At 46.1% G+C, this 21,857-nt stretch overlaps 1 protein-coding gene across 1 annotated transcript; it reads left to right on the top strand.

Annotated features, from left to right (window-relative positions):
• Window positions 1-4,566: 4,566 nt before the first annotated feature.
• Window positions 4,567-21,612, top strand: LOC141154891 (radial spoke head protein 6 homolog A-like). Its single transcript, XM_073641424.1, has 7 exons — window positions 4,567-4,805; window positions 7,207-7,441; window positions 11,688-12,146; window positions 12,226-12,513; window positions 12,596-12,740; window positions 14,115-14,232; window positions 21,318-21,612. Exons 1-7 carry the CDS (start codon window positions 4,705-4,707, stop codon window positions 21,550-21,552), a joined length of 1,581 nt encoding a protein of 526 aa, XP_073497525.1. The 5' UTR covers window positions 4,567-4,704; the 3' UTR covers window positions 21,553-21,612.
• Window positions 21,613-21,857: the final 245 nt, after the last annotated feature.

The raw sequence follows: 21,857 nt of genomic DNA, 5'->3' as shown, positions 1-21,857 counted from the left end.
GAATGTCGCTCGTGCAAATCCTTCTCTCCATGTAATCTCAGACAGACTGGATGATGTGAGATCAGGGCTCTGTGGAGGCCGTATCATCACTTCCAGGACTCCATGTTCTTCTTTACTGAAGATCGTTCTTAATGACGTTGTCTGTATGTTTGGGGTCGTTATTCTGCTGCAGGAAAAATTTGGAGCCAACAAGACGCCTCCCTGATGGTATTACATGATGGATAAGCATATGCCTTTATTTCTCAGCATTGGGGACAAAATGGTCAGCCAAGGAAACAAGTCAGCAGATGAAAGACACATCATGCTTACTTTCCTTCGAAATCGGAAGATGTCCAGCTGTGCCATCAACTCATAAATGGCAGCAACCAGTAGGACCCAGCTACACCCATCTACTGTTCAGAGAAGTCTGTCTAGAAGTGGTCTTCATGGAAGAATTATGGCTAAAAAACATACCTTCTACATGGGAAAAAATGCCAAGTTACTCACTGGGACAGGGATGCAATAATATGTCCGCAGGTGCTCTGGACTGATGAGTCAAAATGTGAAATGCTTGGCTGTAGCAGAAAGCAACAAATGGAGTTGGGAATTCGGCCATGATTAATGGTGTCCTCAATGTTGAATTAGAAATCCATGAAATACGTAATCAATATCATAGCTCTCAACCGTCCCATATTCGGCGGAACTGTCCCGATTTGAGGGCTCAGTCCCACGTCCCATCAAGGCACAACTGTTCTCCCGGCAAGTGCCGGGGCCATGAGGAGGCAAAGGGCCCACTCGCCATCGCGGACCCCGGCTTGCTATGGGCCCGTGAGTCAGTAGAGCCCGGTGTTAAAGCTCTCGAGTCGGGCCCCCACTCTTCCTTAGGGCCCGCAACTTGCCATAGTAAATTACCTATCCCCGTTCCTCCGCAGCTCTGGAGTCTTCCACATCTCCTGACTCTGTGACCTGTCAGGGCAGAGGGAGCACTGACTTCACTACACTGCGCCCTCTGCAGAGTGCAGGAAGACGCTGAGGAGTCCTGACCTGCCGCCAATGAGGAGAGGTGAGAATTAGATTTTTTTTTTCTATACTGTGACAGAGTCACTGCTGTTATATACGAGGGGAGGTATGTGTCACTCCAGCTGTTAGCCTGTGTGAACTGAAACCTACAAACTCTCCGCCAGCATGTTATATGCTGGGGGTTAACTCACTTAAAGGGTGTGTTTTTTTGTGAATGGCAAAGAGGGTGGGAAGCCATTCACACTACCTACCCTCAGGGTCTGGCTGAGCAAGTTTAAATACTCAGTCACTGTTTTTTGTCTGTTTTGTTTGGAGAGGCAAGGTCTCCAGACTGGAAAAACCACAGCTCAGGAAGGAGCTGAAGGCTGGGACTACAACCTGTGTGGGCAAACCCCACACTTCTACGGGCTGTGCTATCGTTTATCTTTAGTTTTGTTGTTTTGCCAGTAAGGACGTGTTTATTTTGCTGGAGCTGCAGGGCTTTATGCCATACAATAAAGCCTGCAGAGAAAGCTCGTTCCCTGAGTTTACTTCCGAAAGCGGCCGAGTGAGTCGTCTTACCACAATATATATATATATAGAGAGAGAGAGAGACTATACTGTATGTGGCTATATATGGGGCCCATACTGTATGTGGCTATATATGGGGCCCATACTGTATGTGGAGCAATATATAGGCCCCGTACTGAATGGAGCAATATATGGGGCCCGTACTGAATGGAGCAATATATGGGCCCATACTGTATGGAGCAATATATGGCACCCTTACTGAATGGAGCAATATATGGGGCCCATACTGTATGGAGCAATATATGGGGCCCGTACTGAATGGAGCAATATATGGGGCTCATTATTCTGTTTGGATCATTATATGGGACCCATTATTCTGTATGGATCAATATATGGGGCCCATTATTCAGTATGGAGCATTATATGGGGTCAATTATTCTGTATGAAGCATTATATGGGGCCCATTATTCTGTATGGCACAATAGATGGGGCCCATTCTGTATGGAGCATTATATGGGGCCCATTATTCTGTATGGAGCATTATATGGGACCCATTATTCTGTATGGAGCATTATATGGGACCCATTATTCTGTATGGCGCATTATATGGGTTCATTATTCTGTATGCAGCACTATATGAGGCCCATTATTCTGTATGCAGTATTATATGGGGTCCATTATTCTGTACGGTGCATTATATGGGGTCCATTATTCCATATGGAGCAATATATGGGGTCCATTATTCTGTATGGAGCAATATATGGGGCTCATTATACTGTATGGAAGACTATGTAGTGCCCATAATACTCTATGGAGGACTATGAGGGGCCCATTATACTGTATGGAGGACTATGTGGTGCCTATTATACTATATGGAGGACTATGTAGGGCCCATTATTCTGTATGGAGGACTATGTGGGGCCCATTATACTGTATGGAGGACTATGTAGGGCCCATTATTCTGTATGGAGGACTATGTGGTGCCCATTTTACTGTATGGAGGACTATGTGGTGCCTATTATACTGTATGGAGGACTATGTAGGGCCCATTATTCTGTATGGAGGACTATGTGGTGCCCATTATACTGTATGGAGGACTATGTAGGGCCCATTATTCTGTATGGAGCACTATGTGGGGCCCATTATTCTGTATGGAGGATTATGTAGTGCCCATTATACTGTATGGAGGACTATACTGTTCGGTCTGAAATGCAAACTGTTGAATCCCCCCAGGTCACGCACTGTGCGCTGCAAAGATTCACCGGTTTCTGAGCTATTGTAGAATTTACAATAGATATCGCTCATGTAATGTAAGAAGTGAAATCTTTGCATTGTACTATATATATATTTCTCTGCGGTATCCGTGCATTATGAATCGTGGTATGTGTTAAAGGGGCCCACTGAGACTCTTTTGCTTCTGACCCACGAAAACCTGGAGCCGGCCCTGGGAGAAAGAAATGGTAAATGGACGTGGATTGGGGTGTGGCCAGGGGCGTGGCCAACATTTGCCACGCCGCACACCGCATGATGTGTCCCTCTTTCTTTTCTTACAAAGTTGGGAGGTATGCAATATGATAGTGAACAGTTATGATAATGGACGTGTAAAATAGATCAGTTGAAGTTTCGCTTGAAACTTCATCTGGGGGTGGCATTATCCTGGTCAGAGATTGTCCATAAATTCAGCTGTTAATAATATAAAGGCCGTGCCTTTATTTATACTTATATCAAACACTGCTGCAGCGGCATCATACACCGAAAAAGGTCGCCACTCGGCTTGGCCGTGTCTCAGTCATGTGGCTGTTCATATAACCAGTCACAATTATATCAGCCATAGCTGGTTGCTAAGCATTGGGACACCACATATACAGTTGAAACCAGAAGTTTCCATACACTATATAAAAAGACACATATGCATGTTTTTCTCAATATCTGACATGAAATCAGAATAAACCTTTCCCGTTTTAGGTCAATTAGGATTACCATAATATTTAATATTTGCCAAATGCCAGAATAATGAGAGAGAGAATGTTTTAAGGCATTTTTATTACTTACTGCAAAGTCAAAAGTTTACATACACCAAGATTACTGTGCCTTTAAACAATTCTGGTCCGCCCATATGATGGTGTCATGTGTTTGGAAGCTTCTGATAGTTTTTTTGGCAACATCTGAGTTAATTAGAGACACACCTGTAGATGTATTTTAATGCACACCTGAAACACACTGCTTCTTTGTGTAGCATCATCAGGGGAAAGAAAACTTCTGGTTCCAACTGTAGATATAGATAGACACCAGGGAACATGTGCATGGCTGCAGTGCGCATCGTCACATAAAGAGCCCGGACGGGCACTGGGCCACCATTACGGTAGAGCTACACGGCTGCATGTGGCACTGTGACATCACACCTAATGAACGCCTATAGTGTCGTATTGCGACCAACGATTGCAACAAAGAATAGCAAATGTTTAGAAATAAGTTGGATTTTCTGTCGTTGGTTGCAAGCGACTCATTTGCCATAGGCTTTGATGCAAGTCACATGGGACTACGATTTGTGTGCAATTTGGTCATTTTTTACAACAATATCACCATTTTAAAATAGTCACACAACAGCAAGTTGCACAGATGTCTTTGGTCCAGCGACTTATCTGAGATTTGGGGTTGTGCACCGCGATCTCAGGCCCGTGGGTGAAATATGGGAGATACCTGCAGATAGGTGACACTTCCTAATCAAGTATAAGGTAATAGTGAGGGCACTATGGCCACTGTGTGTGCAGATATTCTTTGGTGGCCATTATGGAGGCACTATGACTTTTTTCTTCAGTAAAGGCAAATGTGGGTATAAATGCAATAGGAAACTGATAATGTAACAACTTGGAGTCAACAAATTGACAGATCCCTGTGTATAATAATGTAATGATCCGTTATAGACACCGAGCACGTGATGATGTCATAAATTATTATCACCACAGTGGTCTGGAATACATTTAGGACATAGTAAACTACAACTTCCAGCATGCAATGCGCCCGTAGTGTGATCACGTGACCCGGAAGTGTTGACTGAGCGTCTAGCAACGGTACTTGGGATCAGCGGTTGCCGCAGCAACCAGAGACGCAGAAGGAGGGAAGACGCGTACAGAGGCGGCTGTTCTGATACCGTCCGTTACCGGGGGGCTCTCTCTTTTCTAAGGATCGGTGAAGATGTCGGAGACCCCGGCGGAGCTCGCACCTGACCCGCGGGAGCTGCAGATTAAAAATGCCAAAGCCTATTTACTGCAAGCGGGTCCGTCCGGAGTCAGCCTGTAAGTGCGGAGGTGCAAGTGTTACTGGGTGCAGAGCTAAAAAGACAAGGCGGGTGGGCATGCTGGGATTTATGGTTCCACACGTACTGGATCACAGCACAAGGGGGAGATGAGATGAAGTGAAAGAAGAGGCGCTGTCCATAGAGACCAATCAGATTGCTTCTTTCTTTTTCCAATTGGTTCCAGGAAAATGTACGCTGAGATCTGATTGGATGCTACAGATAAGTGCTGCCCTTTTACTTTGCTGCAGTTTTGATGCTTCTCCATTGCAGAAGAGAAGCCGCTGTCGCTTATGTGAATGCAGTATATATATGTGTCCATGTACGGACCGGCCAGGGGCATCCGCACCTACACTGAAGGTCTCATGGGCATATATAAAGCTGTTAGATCGGGGCAGGGTATCGGCAGTCCGTACATGAAGCAAACAATACCCTCGTGTCACCATAACCTTGGGCCGAATTAAAACATCCGTGAAACGCGGTTTAAGTATGGACCATGATGTGCGGGTCTCCTTCCAGAATCCATCAGCCTCATATAAGAGTATGTCTATGAGGAGACCCCCTAGCTACTCCGGACTATGAGGAGACCCCCTAGCCACTCCGCACTACGAGGAGACCCCCTGGCCACTCCAGACTACGAGGAGACCCCCGGCCACTTCGGACTACGAGGATGCCCCCAGACACTCCAGACTAGGAGGAGACCCTCGGCTGCTCTGAACTAGGAGGAGACCACAGGCCGCTCCTGACTGTGAGGAGACCCCAGGCCGCTCCTGACTGTGAGGAGACCCCAGGCCGCTCCTGACTGTGAGGAGACCCCCGGCCGCTCCGGACTAGGAGGAGACCCCTGGCCGCTCCTGACTGTGAGGAGACATCTGGCCACTCCAGACTAGGAGCTGATCCCCGGCCACTCCAGACTAGGAGGAGACCCCCGGCCACTCCAGACTAGGAGGAGACCCCCGGCCACTCCAGACTAGGAGGAGACCCCCGGCCACTCCAGACTAGGAGGAGACCCCCGGCCACTCCAGACTAGGAGGAGACCCCCGGCCACTCCAGACTAGGAGGAGATCCCCGGCCACTCCAGACTAGGAGGAGACCCCCGGCTACTCCAGACTAGGAGGAGATCCCCGGCTACTCCAGACTAGGAGGAGATCCCTGGCTGCTCCGGACTTTGAAGAGACCCCAGGCCGCTCCTGACTATGAGGAGATCCCCGGCCGCTCCGGATTAGGAGGAGACCCCTGGCCGCTCCGGATTAGGAGGAGACCCCTGTCCGCTCCTGACTATGGGGAGACCCCTGGCCGCTCCTGACTATGAGGAGACATCTGGCCACTCCAGACTAGGAGGTGATCTCGGCCGCTCCGGACTAGGAGGAGACCCCCTGCCACTCCAGACTAGGAGGAGATCCCCGGCCACTCTAGACTAGGAGGAGATCCCTGGCTGCTCCGGACTTTGAGGAGACCCCAGGCCACTCCTGACTGTAAGGAGACCCCAGGCCGCTCCTGACTATGAGGAGACCCCAGACCGCTCCTGACTGTGAGGAGACCCCCTCCCCGGCCGCTGTGGACTATGAGGAGACCCGCGGCTACTCCTGACTAGGAGGAGACCCCCGACCGCTCCGTATATCATAGTTTGTACTGGGAACAAGTTTCACGGATGTCTGAATTTGGCCCAAGGTTACGGCCACACAATGGTATCACATGGTCCAAGTACAGACCATGATGTCTGGTCAGACCACAGATATCCTATATCTAATACACTATGGACTATGACATTGTAGTCTGGGCCAGGAGACCCGCTGCCGGGCCCACCATTGTGGTCTGTACTCAACTATGATTCAGAGGCGTCTGATCTCCGTCTTATCCATCTGTTCCATCACACTCCGTGTGACTGGAGACTTATGAATCCTTGCAGCGCACGCACTGTGGACTACGGGAATTCGCCGGTTTCTGAGCCGGGACCGGAGGGTATGTATGAGTTATACATACTCCTGGCCAGAGCCCGACTAGTGGGCACAGCCTTTAATGCTGCACATCATGCGGTGTGAATGGACCCTTAGAGGAGCTTTATAAAAAATAAAAAAAAACACAAAAGATTCAAATCACCCAATTTCCCAATAAAAAATAGACATATTTGATATCAAATTATTAAACACACACAGTAAACTCTAAAATGGAGGCACAAATTAAAAATTTTTTTTTGTTGTACAAATTTCTGAATTTTTTTCAATTACAATGTTTTGGATGAAAGCAGGGAAAAAGAAACGAAAGCAGAAAAACTAAAATTCACTTAGTCTGTTAGGAGCTAAAGAGCATTAGAGTTACCGTATATATCTATCTATGTATATAGATAGATATATATATATCTTACCATAGCAACATGTGACCACCTGTGTTTTTTCCCACAGATATGAACACTTCTCGGCCCTTCTGTCCCGGATCCTGTCGGAGCGCCCCCCTAATGCCCTGGAGACCCTGGAGCAGATCAGTGCAGAGCTGCATTGGTCAAGACTGAACGGAAGACTGGACTCGCTGCGCCCCCTGACTGAAGAACCCCCCACTTTTAATAAGGCAGAATCTCTCCGTGCTCTGTTCTCTCGTGGCGGAGGAGAAGCTGATGAGACCGAAGGAGATGGAGAAATGGTGAGCAAGGAACACCAGCATGAACGGGACATGGGACAGAGCTGGTTTGTTGTTTGGGTCACTTTGTACACACGTGGTCAAAATTGTTGGTACCCCTCGTTTAATGAAAGAAAAACCCACAATGGTCACAGAAATAACTGGAATCTGACAAAAGTAATAATAAATTAAAAATCTATGAAAATGAACAAATGAAAGTCAGTCATTGCTTTTCAACCCTGATTCCACAGAATTTTTAAAAAAATTAAACTCATGAAATAGGCCTGGACAGAAATGATGGTACCCCTGAAAATAATGTGGCAAAGGGGATATGTTAAATCAAGTTGTGTCCACTAATTAGCATCACAGGTGTCTACAATCTTGTAATCAGTCAGTGGGCCGGTATATAGGGCTGCAGATACTCACTGTGCTGTTTGGTGACATGGTGTGTACCACACTCAACATGGACCAGAGGAAGCAAAGGAAGGAGTTGTCTCAGGAGATTAGAAAGAAAATTCTAGACAAGCATGTTAAAGGTAAAGGTTATAAGACCATCTCCAAGCAGCTTGATGTTCCTGTGACTACAGTTGCACATATTATTCAGAAATTTAAGATCCATGGGACTGTAGCCAACCTCCCTGGACGTGGCCGCAGGAGGAAAATTGATGACAAATCAAAGAGACGGATAATACGAATGGTAACAAAAGAGCCCAGGATAACTTCTAAAGATTAAAGGTGAACTTCAAGCTCAAGGAACATCAGTGTCAGATTGCACCATCCGTCGTTGTTTGATCCAAAGTGGACTTCATGGGAGACGACCAAGGAGAACACCATTGTTGAAAAAAAATCATAAAAAGCCAGACTGGAATTTGCGAAACTACATGTTGACAAGCCACAAAGCTTCTGGGAGAATGTCCTATGGACAGATGAGACAAATGGAAGTTTTTGGCAAGGCACATCAGCTCTATGTTCACAGACGGAAAAATGAAGCATATCAAGAAAAGAACGCTGTCCCTACTGTGAAACATGGTGGAGGTTCTGTTATGTTCTGGGGCTACTTTGCTGTATCTGGCACAGGGTGTCTTGAATCTGTGCAGGGTACAATGACATCTCAAGACTATCAAGGGATTCTAGAGAGAAATGTGCTGCCCAGTGTCAGAAAGCTTGGTCTCAGTCGCATGTCACGGGTCTTGCAACAGGATAATGACCCAAAACACATAGCAAAAAACACCCAAGAATGGCCAAGAGGAAAACATTGGACTATTCTGAAGTGGCCTTCTATGAGCCCTGACCTAAATCCTATGGAGCATCTTTGGAAAGAGCTGAAACATGGCGTCTGGAAAAGGCAACCTTCACACACGAGACAACTGGAGCAGTTTGCTCATGAGGAGTGGCCAAAATACCTGTGGAGAGGAGCAGAAGTCTCATTGACAGTTACAGGAATCGTTTGATTGCAGTGATTGCCGCAAAAGGTTGTTCAACAAAATATTAAGTTAAGGATACCAACATTTCTGTCCAGGTCTATTTCATGAGTTTAATTTTTTAAACAATTCTGTGGAAGCAGGGTTGAAAAGCAATGACTGACTTTCATTTTCATAGATTTTTAATTTATTATTACTTTTGTCAGATTCAAGTTATTTCTGTGACCATTGTGGGTTTTTCTTTCATTAAACGAGGGGTAGCAACAATTTTGACCACGTGTGTATTTCTCTCCCAAACAACAAATTTGTCTTCTGCTCTGGAAGACCCAGTGCAACTCACCAACTATGTCCATTTATCTAGGTGGGTGTCCAGTAATATCACATTTCTCCTGTAGAGGACGCTTTAGGGCGAAATATTAAATCACTCTCCACTTTGCCCAGCTATTACTGCTGATTGCTGGGGTTTCAGCTGCACTTGCCATGGTTTCATCAGCACCAGCAAGTTCTCAGTGGTTGTCCAGACAAGACATCTCCTTTAACTCCTTCCTGACATATGACATACTGGTATGTCCTATGTCGGGATCCCTGTGAGTCAAGCACTCTTAGAACCTGAGCCCTCTTTAGGGCACAGTCAGACGGCCCTATTACTCGGGTGAGGATCGCATCGCAATGCTCGGACTGGCCGTCAGCTCTCCTGACCTGAGTATTACAGCTGCATAGAAATACATGCAGTCACACTCAGGTCTAGATAGCTGCCGGCCAGTCCGAGGATTGCAATTCGATCCTCACGAGAGGAGCATGGCTGTCTGACTGCGCCCTTACACATGGCAGATGCCTGTTCTGTTATACGGTTGACCTTCTCTACGGCTGTGTTCTCATGTGGCGTTTTTGCAGGGTTATTTTTTACTGCAGCCAAAATCTTCATTTATGCCGCTTGATCCTAGGGGCACGCTCTTTTTAGTGCCCTTCACTACCTTTTTGACACAATTGCAGGGTGCCGATGAGTTGCCAAGGCATATTGGGGCCTACTGAAAGCCTCCATGGCTGCCATCTCCGTACTCCTGTTAAGCCCAGCCATAGGCTGCAATACTGCAATATTGGACTGCAGAACAAGCCACATAGAGCAAGCGATTATAGGTTAAAGCCCCCTAGGGCGACTAAAAAATAAAGTAAAAGAAAGTTGCTGTTTTTTTTTTCTATTTGAATCACCCCTCTTTTCACAAATTAAAAATAAAGAAATAAAAAAAAAAATATATTTGGTTTCACCGCATCCGCTAAAGTCCTATTTATCGAAATTATTTAACCCGTACGATAAACGGTGTAAAGCAAAACAGTAACATCGAAACTTCAGAACTGCCTTTATTGTTTAGTCACCGCACCTCCCCATGTAGATGTCATCAAAAGCGATCAAAATGTCATATGTGCCCCAACATGGTATCAGTAAACATTACGGCTCACCACACCAAAGAACAAGTCCTCACACAGCTCCATCAATAGAAAATCAAAACATTCCGGGTCTCGGAAAATGGCGACACATACCAAATTATTTTTACAAATTTCAGAACTTTTACATCACTTAACCCCTTCAACCCCGGGCAATTTTCCGTTTTTCATTTTCGTCTTTTCCTCCCCCTTCTTCCAAGAGCCATAACATTTGTATTTTTCCAGTCATACAGCTGTAGGGGGTGAGGGCTTGTTTTTTTGTGGGACTAGTTGTACTTTTGAATGACACCATTCATTCTTCCACATAGTGTACTGGAAAATGAGAAAAAAAAATTCCAAGTGCTGGGAAATTGCAAAAAAAAAAGTGCAATTCCACAATGTGTTGTTTTTTTTTTTATTATTTACCATGTTCAATATATGGTAAAACTGACCTAATGATATGATTAGGTCAGTACAAGTATGAAGATACTAAACATGTATATTTTTTTTTTTTTAAGTGGTAAAAAAATTCAGAAATTTGTCCAAAAAATGTTTTTTAAAACTTTTTTTTACTGACTTTAAAAGTTCCCTTAGGAAACTTCAAGCTGCCATCGTCCAATCGCTTGTGCTATACAGAACAGGGCATCAGCACTGCTATGTATAGCAGAAATCACGATCTCCTATGTACGCTGGGCACGAGCCGGCATTCGCATGAGGATCGTAATGACAGACATGGGGTCATCTGCAGACCCCCAGATATCATGACAACCCATCGGCACCCCGCGATGGGTGGGATCAGTGACGCGCTTCCTGTCTACGCGTGTTAAATGCTGCTGTCAGTGATTGACAGCGGCATTTAAATGGTTAACAGCTGCGGCTGTTAGAGGCACATGATGGCTGATTAAATCAGCCATCAAGTGCGGAGAAAGATGCAGGATCACACGGCAAGGACTTGGCCGATGACGTAAATATATGTCATCAGTCGTGAAGGGGTTCAATAAAACAAAAACCTATACAAATTTGGTATCACCGAGAATTATGTTACCAGGTAATTTTTTAACGCATAATGAATACTGTGAAAATAAAACCAAAACAGCAATGGCGGTATTGTGTGTAGTTTTTTTTCACCATTTCTCCGCACTTTTAGTACATTATATGGTAAAAAACAAGCCCTCAGTCAGCCATGTCGACTGAGAAATAAAAATGTATGGCTCTTGGAAGAAAAGGAGAAAGTAAAATAAGTGCAAAAACAGAAAACCAGTCCGTCCTGAAGGGGTTAATGGATATTTGCAGCATCTTTTGGCAGATCACTTAGACACAAAAGACTACGACTACTTTACTGTACGCTGTCTGCTTCTTACATGCTGTATGCTCCAGGGAATGTCACCCCAGATTTCTAAAACGTACCTCTTCTTTTTCATTCACAGACAGAGTCGCCCCTGCCTAACCTGTACGACCTCGCTCATCTTCTCCAACAAGGAGGGGTGATCTTAGGGCGAGATGAGACAGTCCGGATAGCCCTTGCCATGAAACGACTCACTGACACCCGTCCACTCCAGTATTGCCGCTTCTGGGGCAAGATCCTGGGCACCGGGGGTAGTTACTTAGTGGCAGAGGTGCAGTTTCGTGAAGGTGAAGATGAAGAGGCAGAAGAGGATGCAGAAGAAGAAGAGAAGGCAACAGCCGAGGATGAGGAAGATGAGGAGGAGAAAGAAGAGGCAGAAGACTTGCCCCCTAAATCTACGTACCGTCCTCCCCCTGTGGTGCCACGTGAGGACAATGGCACAGGAGCCAATAAGTACGTGTACTTTGTATGTTCTGAAGCTGGGGCAGAATGGATCAGACTTCCACCTGTGACGCCGGCACAGATCACAATCGCACGAAAGGTATCTGATCATATTCACATCTCGCGGTTTTCACTCGTGTCCTCATCTGTGTCTCACATTCATCAATCTTTGGAAACAGATCCGGCGTCTCTTCACTGGAAATCTCGATGCCCCAGTCATCACTTACCCACCATTTCCGGGGAGCGAAGCTAACCTTCTACGCGCACAGATTGCCCGGATCTCTGCAGGAACCCATGTCAGTCCCTTAGGCTACTATCAGTTTGGAGAAGAGGAAGGTGAAGAAGAGGAGGAAGGGGCAACTAGGGACACCTATGAGGAGAACCCAGAATTTGAGGGCATTCCAGTGCCAGACCTGGTGGAGAGCTTGTCTAGTTGGGTTCATCATGTCCAGCATATCCTACCACAAGTGAGAAGACTGTCATCCATGATACAGCATAGCTGTAAGTTCTGCCTCTCTGTCATCTTTACATTTATTTCCTCTCTTTTAGGGACGATGTGTTTGGCTGAATACGGCTGTCAAATCCGAGGAGGGGTTGGAAGAAGAAGAAGGAGAGGAGGAGGAGAAGGAGGATGAAGAGGAACCAGAACCTGAAGTTGGGCCTCCTCTGCTCACCCCACTCTCAGAAGATGCAGGTACCAGCACTTCATACAACATTAAATACAATCCTACCCAATGTGTCGTTATACCTAAACCCCAACATCTGTATATACAGTGAAGGAAATAATAAATTCAAAAAAATGTATCTTATTTCTACAATGTGATTTTCTTGATTTTTTTTTTTGGATAGTCTCTCTCAATGTTAAAATTACCCTACCCTTAAAATTGTAGACTGTTCATGTCTTTGTCAGTGGGGAAACTTACAAAAACAGCAAGGGATCAAATACTTATTTCCTTCACTGTAACTGTGGTATTAGGAGTGGGTGCAAAAATTACCTAAATTCATGGCCCAGCAAAGTTACACATTCACACTTCTTCTATGTCTGGGCTACGAGAAGCCTTCATTGCAGCACAGGAGAAAATAAGTGGCAAGAGGCATAATATGTTAGGAGACCCACTGCCACCTTCAAAGTCATTTCCTTCTGTCTAATAGATGACATCTAAGTTCCAGAGCTAATAAATTTAATGGCTCACAAATAGGGTGCAGTCAGACGAGATTGGACCGCAGTGCACGGACTGGCCGGCGGCTCTCCAGACCCGAGTGTTACAGCTTTATATATTTCTATCCTCGGGTGAGGAGAGCCGCCGGCCAGTCTGTGCACTGCGGTCCAATCTCGGTCCGATTTATACGGCCATCTGTGCCCTTAGGATAGGTTCACACCACCGATTTCTCCACATTGGTCGGATTATTCTGATTAGAGTGCCATCATTTTTTCTCAGACATAGAGAGAACAAAAAAAAGTCTCTCCACCTTCTCCATTCTGTCAGTCCATGAAAATGAGGTCCGATGTTTTTCATGGACCCATAGACTCGCATTTTTGATTTTGATCCAACAATCGTATCAAGATGAGATATGTCTCCACGATTTCGCAATGATCGATCGTTCTGTGAAAAATCACGGACATATGAAAGGCCCCATTAGGTACAAGTGAAAAACTCATCACCCTTACGTGAAAAACTGACGTGTGAATGAGGCCTTAGCTTTAGGTTTGGATCACACGGTGACTTTGGTAGTGTTAAAGGCAGATTTTTCAACGAACCACAATTGCTGTCACATGACTAATTTCGTGCACATTTAGCTGTAAAAAGAAATAGCCAAACTACAGACTGATCTTATGAGTCGCAAGTAGTCATTAAAACCTACAGGTGCTTGTTTTTTTTGCAATGATCACATCATGGCACATCACAGGCCGCACCGTTACCCCAGCCTTCAGTTGCGGTGGGACACTGCGGTGGGACACTTGTTGCCATCTAACCCTGGCCTCACTGCTCTGTGTATCCTGCTTATTACAGTGTTATACTCCAGATATAAAAGAATCTGTTACATGCATTGTTTTCTTTTTCCCCAGAGATCAACAATACACCTCCATGGACGGCTTACGTCTCCTCCACGCACATCCCTCAGTACGCGCTCGCCGTTCTGCGCTCTAACCTGTGGCCCGGAGCCTACACCATCTCCAGCCCCAAGTACGTATCTGATCTCTGAAAGTCCTGCAGTTATATTTTGTTTTTGGAGAATAGAAAAAGCGTCAAATGAGGAAGAGGACATTTCAATTAAGAGCAGCAGCAACGTAGAAAGCTGTGAGATCCTCAACATTTCTCTTTCTGCAAGTGAATGCATTCTTACCAACCTCCATTGCTCCGCTGTACTGCTGCTGTTATACCCATGGCTTTCTTTTCTGACAAGGATCATCAGGCGACCCCTTCAGCCTCTTATATTCCGTATGAGCCAGAAGAAAAAGCTAGGAGTCTGTTTGCTCCACCTCAAATAGTACATGACCACTGCTGACAGTCAGGTAGCTGCTGATCAGTTGCATTTGTAACTGAAGACCCCATGCAAGAAGAGGAAGTCAGGTGGAGTATGAAGGTGCCACAGGGGTCCCTTCAATGTTCAATGAGTATAAAATATATATATATAAATATATTGTGACAGATTCACTGGTATTATATGTGAGGGGAGATATGTTTCACTGCGGCTACTTGCTTTAGTGAACTAAACCTACAATTTCCTCCAGCATGTTATGTCTTTGGGGGTTAAACCACCATGTTCAAAGGGAGTGGTTTTGTGTGAATGACATAGAGACGAGAGGGAAGTCATTCACCCTATCTCCACCTCAGTGTGTGGCTGAGCAAGTTTAAATGCTCAGTCACTGTTTTTTTTTCTCTGTTCTGGTTTGGAGGAGGAAGTCTCCAGACAGTGAGTGGATGCCAGAGAGCTCCACAGTAGGACTTTGCTATACGGTTTGTATTACCGAGAGCAGGCGAAACCCGCTCACCTATGAAATGTGATATACTTTATCTTCTTCTGTTTGCCTGTTATCCAGGAGAGGACTTGTTTATTTTGTGGAACCCTGACGTGGTTTATGCCGTACAATAAACCCGCAGGAAGTTAACCCGAGACGTGCCTCCTGTGTCTGCCTCTGTGAGAGCCGAGATAGTCGCTTTACCACAGTTGGTGTGAGAGTGTTGGCAAGATTCCAGGAACACGTGTACCTGCCATAGAGTACGGTGGATATCCTGGGTGAAGGCTGTCAGCCAGCCAGAGATGTCAGGCAGCATGGAGGAGCTTATCAAGCATTTAGTCCAGAGCCAACAGCAGCAACACCAGCAGCACCTGCAGCAATTACAGCAGCATCGGGAGCTGCAGCAGCAGCAAGCTCAGCAGGAAACAACCAAGCTGTTGCTACAACAGATCCAGTTGCAGCAGAAAGAGCAGCAGCAGCAGATACAGATTCTGGCGGATGCCATCCAAGGCAGACCGACCGCCCGCCCCCAGGCGGTAAGACGGGCCATGAAGAAGATGTCCCCTGGGGATGATGTAGAAGCCTTTCTGACAGTCTTTGAAAGGGTGGCTGATCAGGAGAGACTTCCACCCGAACAGGAAGCTGAAGTTCTGGCACCATATTTATCGGGCAAACCCCAAAAGGCATATTATGACTTGGTACTGCAGGATGCCAAGGAATATGCCAAACTAAAGACAGATATCTGGGCACGCCTGGGAGTAAATTTGGCCCAACGAGTTCACCACTGGGCCTATGCCGGCAACAAATCCCCTCACTCGCAGATGTTTGACTTACTGCATCTCGTTCAGAAGTGGTTGCAGCCAGAGTCTTCCACTCCTGCCCAGATGGTCGAGCGGGTGGTGATTGATAGATTCATACACTCCATTCCCAGGTCGGTATAGAGGTCCGAGGTCATCCAGAACGCGGACGACCTTGTCGGCCTAGTGAAGAGGTATCAGGTGGTTGAGAAATCCCTTGGGAAACCAGACATAGTCACGTCTCCGTACTGGGATACCCATAAGGGGGCGAGTTCACCACGGAGGGGGTTTAGAGCTACAACTGGGGGGCGTCCCTCTTCCACTGAAGGTGCGCAAGGACTGTTTTTAAGGATGTGGTCTGTTGGCGGTGTCACAATTCTGGACACATTGCCACCCGGTGTCATATGTCCCCTGAGCCAATGGACTGCAGCCTAGGCTAGGTTCCTATTATGCTTATCCGGCCTGTACATTAATGGGGTAAAGGTGCTTGGACCCTAATCAGAGCTACCCTTCCCCACAAGTTGGCCCCTGCCAAAACCATAGGTGTGCGGTGCATACATGGGGACGCCAAGGACTACCCTGTGGCCAGAGTGACAGTGGGAACAGATTGTGGTGCCCACTCCCACGAGGTAGGGGTGGTCAAGGACCTGATACATCCTGTCATATTGGGGCGCAATTTCTCTTTGTTTTGGGACTTGTAGGAAAAGCGAACTGTACTGAGTCGCGTGGACAAAAGCCAGGTCGCTAGGGAAGAACCCCCGTCGAAGTCTCAAGTGGATAAGTTCCCACTGTGTGTCCTTGCGGGCGACGAGGACCAGAGGGCGACCGAGGAGGCCGACCTCCCTGAATTAGAAGTGTCCGGAGACAACCTGCCAGATAACAGCTCTCTCTTCCCACTACCGTAGTCCTCAAATCCCACTACCTGTGATCGAAGTCCCCTTTGAAAGGATTGCCATGGACCTAGTGGACCCCTTAGTTAAATCGGCACAGGGCCACCAATATATTATGGTGGTCATGGACTATGCAACCCGGTCCCAGAAGCGGTACCACTAAGGAACTCATTGAGTAAGAGCATAGCTCGGGACCTTGTCCATATATTTGACAGGACCGGACTGTCGAAGGAGATACTTACTGACCAAGGAACCCCATTCATGAGCAAGGTAATGAAGGAGATGTGTAAGGTCCACCAGATTGCCCAGCTGCAAACCTCCGTTTACCATTCGCAGACAGATGGCCTAGTGGAGCGCTTTAATAAAAGCTTAAAAGCGATGCTCAAAAAGGTCGTAGAGAAGGATGGTTGTGACTGGGACTACCTGCTACCATTCCTGCTCTTCTCAGTAAGGGAGGTTCCGCAAGCCTCTACTGGATTCTCCCCGTTGGAGCTACTGTATGGACGACATCGGCGAGTGCTCCTGGATATTGCCAAGGAAACCTGGGAAGCCGAGGTTACGCCCCACCGGAGCATCATAGAACATGTTGCCCAGTTGCAGGAGAGAATGGCGAAGGTGATGCCTATTGTGAAGGCGCATCTAATTCAGGCACAGGAGGCCCAGGCAAAGGTCTATAACCCATCAGCAAGGCTGAGGCAGTTACAGCCTGGGAACCGTGTTCTGGTGCTAATCCCCACCGTCAAGAGCAAGTTCCAGGCCAAGTGGCAAGGCCCGTACGAGGTGGTGGAGAAAATCAGCAAAGTTAATTATAAAGTCCACCAGCCAGGCTGAAGAAAGCCGCACCAGATTTATCATGTAAACTTACTCAAGCCGTGGCGAGATTGGGAACCCGTGGAAGCTCCTTGCCCGGGAGCCGGTCACAATAGCGGTGACTCTATCGCCAGCCCAGAAGCAACAGTGTTGAGAACTGCTGCAGCGAAATAGTGACCTGTTCTCAGAGTTGCCGGGGCATGCGCAGGTGGTAGAGCACGATATGTTGACGGAGCCACATATAAGAGTGAACCTTAAGCCTATAGGATCCCTGAAGCACGCCGGGAGGTGATTTCAACCGAGGTGAAGAAGATGTTAGACCTTGGCTTGATAGAGGAGTCAAAGAGTGGATGGTAGAGTCCCATCGTTCTCTTGCCAAAGCCCAATGGGAAATGGAGGTTTTGCAATGACTACCGCCGGCTGAATGAGGTATCCAAGTGTGACGCATACCCGATGTTCCATGTCGATGAACTCAAGAGGTTTGGACCTGCGAGGTATATTACCACCCTTGACCTGACGAAGGGCTACTGGCAAATCCCCATGTGCCAAAGGGCCAAGGAGTAGATGGCTGTCACGCAAGGTGTAGGAAAGACCAAGTGAACCACGAAGGGAAGGGGGAAAAGGTGGCCCAGACTCTAGGGAAAGGGGGTAGTGGAGACCGCCTAGGCTCACCTTATATCACCCTGTCTCTCCTAACGTCCCTAACGTCACCAATCGCTGCACAGGAACCTCGCCCTGTCTTTCCCTGGCGTTTGGCCCTGGCTAGGGAAGAGAGGGGATGAGCACTAGTCGATCCCCACTGACAACTATAGACAACAAGGGGGAACAGACAAGGGAAAATAGCTTAGCTTTAGTCGACTTCAGAGAGATGAGCACACGTCCTCTTAGCTCCAGAGAGGAAGAAGTACTGCTCTTGCTCAAGCCTTCACAAGGGGTCACGTGAATATCGCTGGCACCTCCCTCTAGCAAACAGCATGTATTTATACACCCAGGCCAGGGTGTTAATTAGCAAGAGGAAGGTAGCTGCTGGGTCCTAGCGAGACAGTTTCTAAGAAGGTGTCCGTAATGCCAAACAAAGAGATCTGCGTCAACTGCAGGGCGACTGTCTGTCACTTCTGACACACCCGTGACAACGGCATTCTCAACACCTGATGGGTGTTTCCAATACACCCGAATGTCTTTTGGACTGCAGGGGGCCCCAGCCACCTTCCAGAGGGCCATGGATCGGACCCTAGCCCCACATAAAAAGTATTCCGCAGCCTACCATGACTACATTGTAGTCTTTAGCCCAGACTGGCTAGTCATCTGCTGAAAGTACAGGTAATTCTGGACGCTCTGAGGAAGGCGGGATTTACTATAAATCAAAAAAAATGTGCCATCGGGAAGGAGGAGGCCAAGTACTTGAGCTATGTTGTTGGGAGAGGTGAAATTAAGCAACAAGTCAATAAAGTCGAGGCAATACAGAACTGGCTGGAACCGCGCTCCAAGAATCAGATGAGAGCGCTTCTTGGAATTGTGGGGTATTACCGGCGGTTTATCCCAAATTTTGCCATGATGGCCGCTCCTTATGGATATCCTCAAAGGCACCAGATCAATGATGGTGAAATGGACGGATGACACGGAGACGGCATTCCAACAGCTGAAGCTGGCACTGTGTAAGCAGCCGGTCCTGGTCGCATCAGACTTTAATAAAGAATTCGTGATCCAGACAGACGCTTCAGAAGTTGGCCTAGGGGCTGTGCTCTCCCAAGAGATAAATGGAGAGGAACATCCCATTCTCTATCTGAGCCAGAAGCTCTCTTCTGGCGAGAAAAACTAAGCGATAGTACAGTAGAAAAAGAGTGCTTAGCCATAAAATGGACTGTAGATTCACTGAGATATTACCTACTAGGCCGGAAGTTTAAACTAGTATCGGACCATGCCCCTTTTAGATGGTTGAGGAAAAAGAAGGGTAAGAATGCTCGGGTGACTAGATGGTTCTTAAGGCTCCAGGATTCTTGTTTTCACGTGGAGCATAGGCCTGGGAAGTTACACGGTAACGCTGATGCCCTCTCTAGAATTCCCTGTCTGGTGTCTGAAGGTGCCCAAACCTCTGGCTTTGGGCAGAGGGGGGGGAATATGTGACTGTCACTGATGTTATATGTGAGGGGAGATATGTTTCACTGCGGCTACTTGCCTTAGTGAACTAAACCTAAAATTTCCTCCAGCATGTTATGTGTTGGGGGTTAAACTACCATGTTCAAAGGGAGTGGTTTTGTGTAAATGACATAGAGACGGGCGGGAAGTCATTCATTCACCCTATCTCCACCTCAGGGTGTGGCTGAGCAAGGTTAAATGCTCATTCACTGTTTTTTTTTCTGTTCTGGTCTGGAGGAGGAAGTCTCCACACAGTGAGTGGCTGCCAGAGAGCTCCACAGTAGGACTTTGCTATACGGTTTGTATTATCGAGGGCGGGCGAAACCCGCTCACCTATGAACTGTGATATACTTTATCTTCTTCTGTTTGCCTGTTATCCCGGAGAGGACTTGTTTATTTTGTGAACCCTGACATGGTTTATGCCGTATAATAATCCTGCAGGAAGTTAACCCGAGATGTGTTTCCAATGTCTGCGTCTGTGAGAGCCGAGATACTCGCTTTACCACAATATATATAATTAGTTTAAAAACTGTCCCATAGTTTTTTTTTAATTAAAAAAATATATATATACACACACACATATCTATAATTTATATATATATATCTATATCCATATATATATATATATATATATATATATATATATATATATATATATATATATATATATATAAAAACTGTCCCATAGTCTTCCTACAATTAAAAAAAAACATAAAATAAAAAAAAATTATATGTATGTGTATATATATATATATATATGTATGTGTATATATATATATATATATATATATATATACTAGATGGTGGCCCGATTCTAACGCATCGGGTATTCTAGAATATGTATGCGGCCGACCGGGCGCAAGTAATCAGTGAAGCAGTGTTTCAAATCCGGCGCCAATTCGCGGCCGGACTGCGCTTGTTGCTAATTGAACAACTACCAGAGAAAAGAAGCGAAAACGGAATCCACAATTCTATAGCAAAAAGTAGTCAATATTTATTATGATAAAAAGATCAGACATACACAGAGATCAGTGCAGCAACACAAAAGGGCAATAAAATCAACAACCCTCTACACATGTAACCCCAATAAAGGACCCATTATGAAAGTTATCCAAAGCAAACACAGATCCTATATATTTATTACATCGTATCTGATGTGTAGATTACAAGTGCAGCATTGAAGTAAATCACTATATAGGCTGACTACCCTCACTGGTGTATGATGGATACATATATGAATCATCCACCATGTTACACTCCTATTTACCACTACTGTTTGCCACGTGCGGTGCGCTAAGTAAATACAGGGAGCATAGATGTCACCACTGTATGCTTACCACAGCTCTCCAGTTTCCACATACGATCCACAGAGGGCAGTGAAGCTACTAGGGGTCCATTTGGAGGAGGCACATGTTGAGAGAGGCGCTAATTGGTGGCGACCGCCGCCCGCAACCAATCAGGACTGACGGGATAAGCCGATTATATAGTAGATATATATATATATATATATATATATATTTACTATTTTTTTATTTATTTTTTTAATTTTAAGAAAACTATGGGAGTTTAGTTTTTAAACTAATAAGAAGTAATGAACAGAAGTAGTGTAAGAAGTTATTATTGGTTTGTTGCAGTTTTCACTTTCACGTTTCACCCTGATTTTTGTTCATTCCCAGGAAATTTGAAAATATCTACTTTGGATGGGGCATAAAGTACAGTCCTGAAGGATACAGCCCTCCCGCACCTCCTCCACCCCAACTAGAGTATCCAAGCGGGCCAGAAATTAGCGAGGGAGTGGACCCCACAGTCGAGGAGGAACAGGCCCTTAAGGCTGCACAGGAAGAGGCGGCCGCTGCTGCCGAGGAGGCAGAGGAGGAGGAAGAGGAGGAAGAAGAAGAGGACGACGATTGAGAAATGAATCCATTTGTATTTCTTTCAGTTGTGTAGATTAAAGTTTTTATTTTAACTGCATCTTGCTATTCCGGAGGTGATGTATATTACATATTGGGACAGTATACAATGTACAGGCATTACATGTTATGATCAGGAGTTACAGCCTGTGATATACACCATAGTTGCATTCATAATTCTACTGTTTTTTATTGGAAACTGTCAACACGCTTGTGGGCGAGCACACTAAAAACAGTTACTTTGAACTCCTTATACAGAGGGTGAGTTACTTTCGCCTATGTTAGATTGGTGTAACTGAGCTCAAA

This window comes from Phyllobates terribilis, unplaced genomic scaffold, assembly GCF_046119375.1.
Source record: "Phyllobates terribilis strain yellow unplaced genomic scaffold, ASM4611937v1 Scaffold_7__3_contigs__length_470593459, whole genome shotgun sequence".
Lineage (NCBI taxonomy): Eukaryota > Metazoa > Chordata > Amphibia > Anura > Dendrobatidae > Phyllobates > Phyllobates terribilis.
The sequence above is the reverse complement of the archived record's forward strand: the minus strand, read 5'-3'. Positions and strand labels throughout refer to the sequence as shown.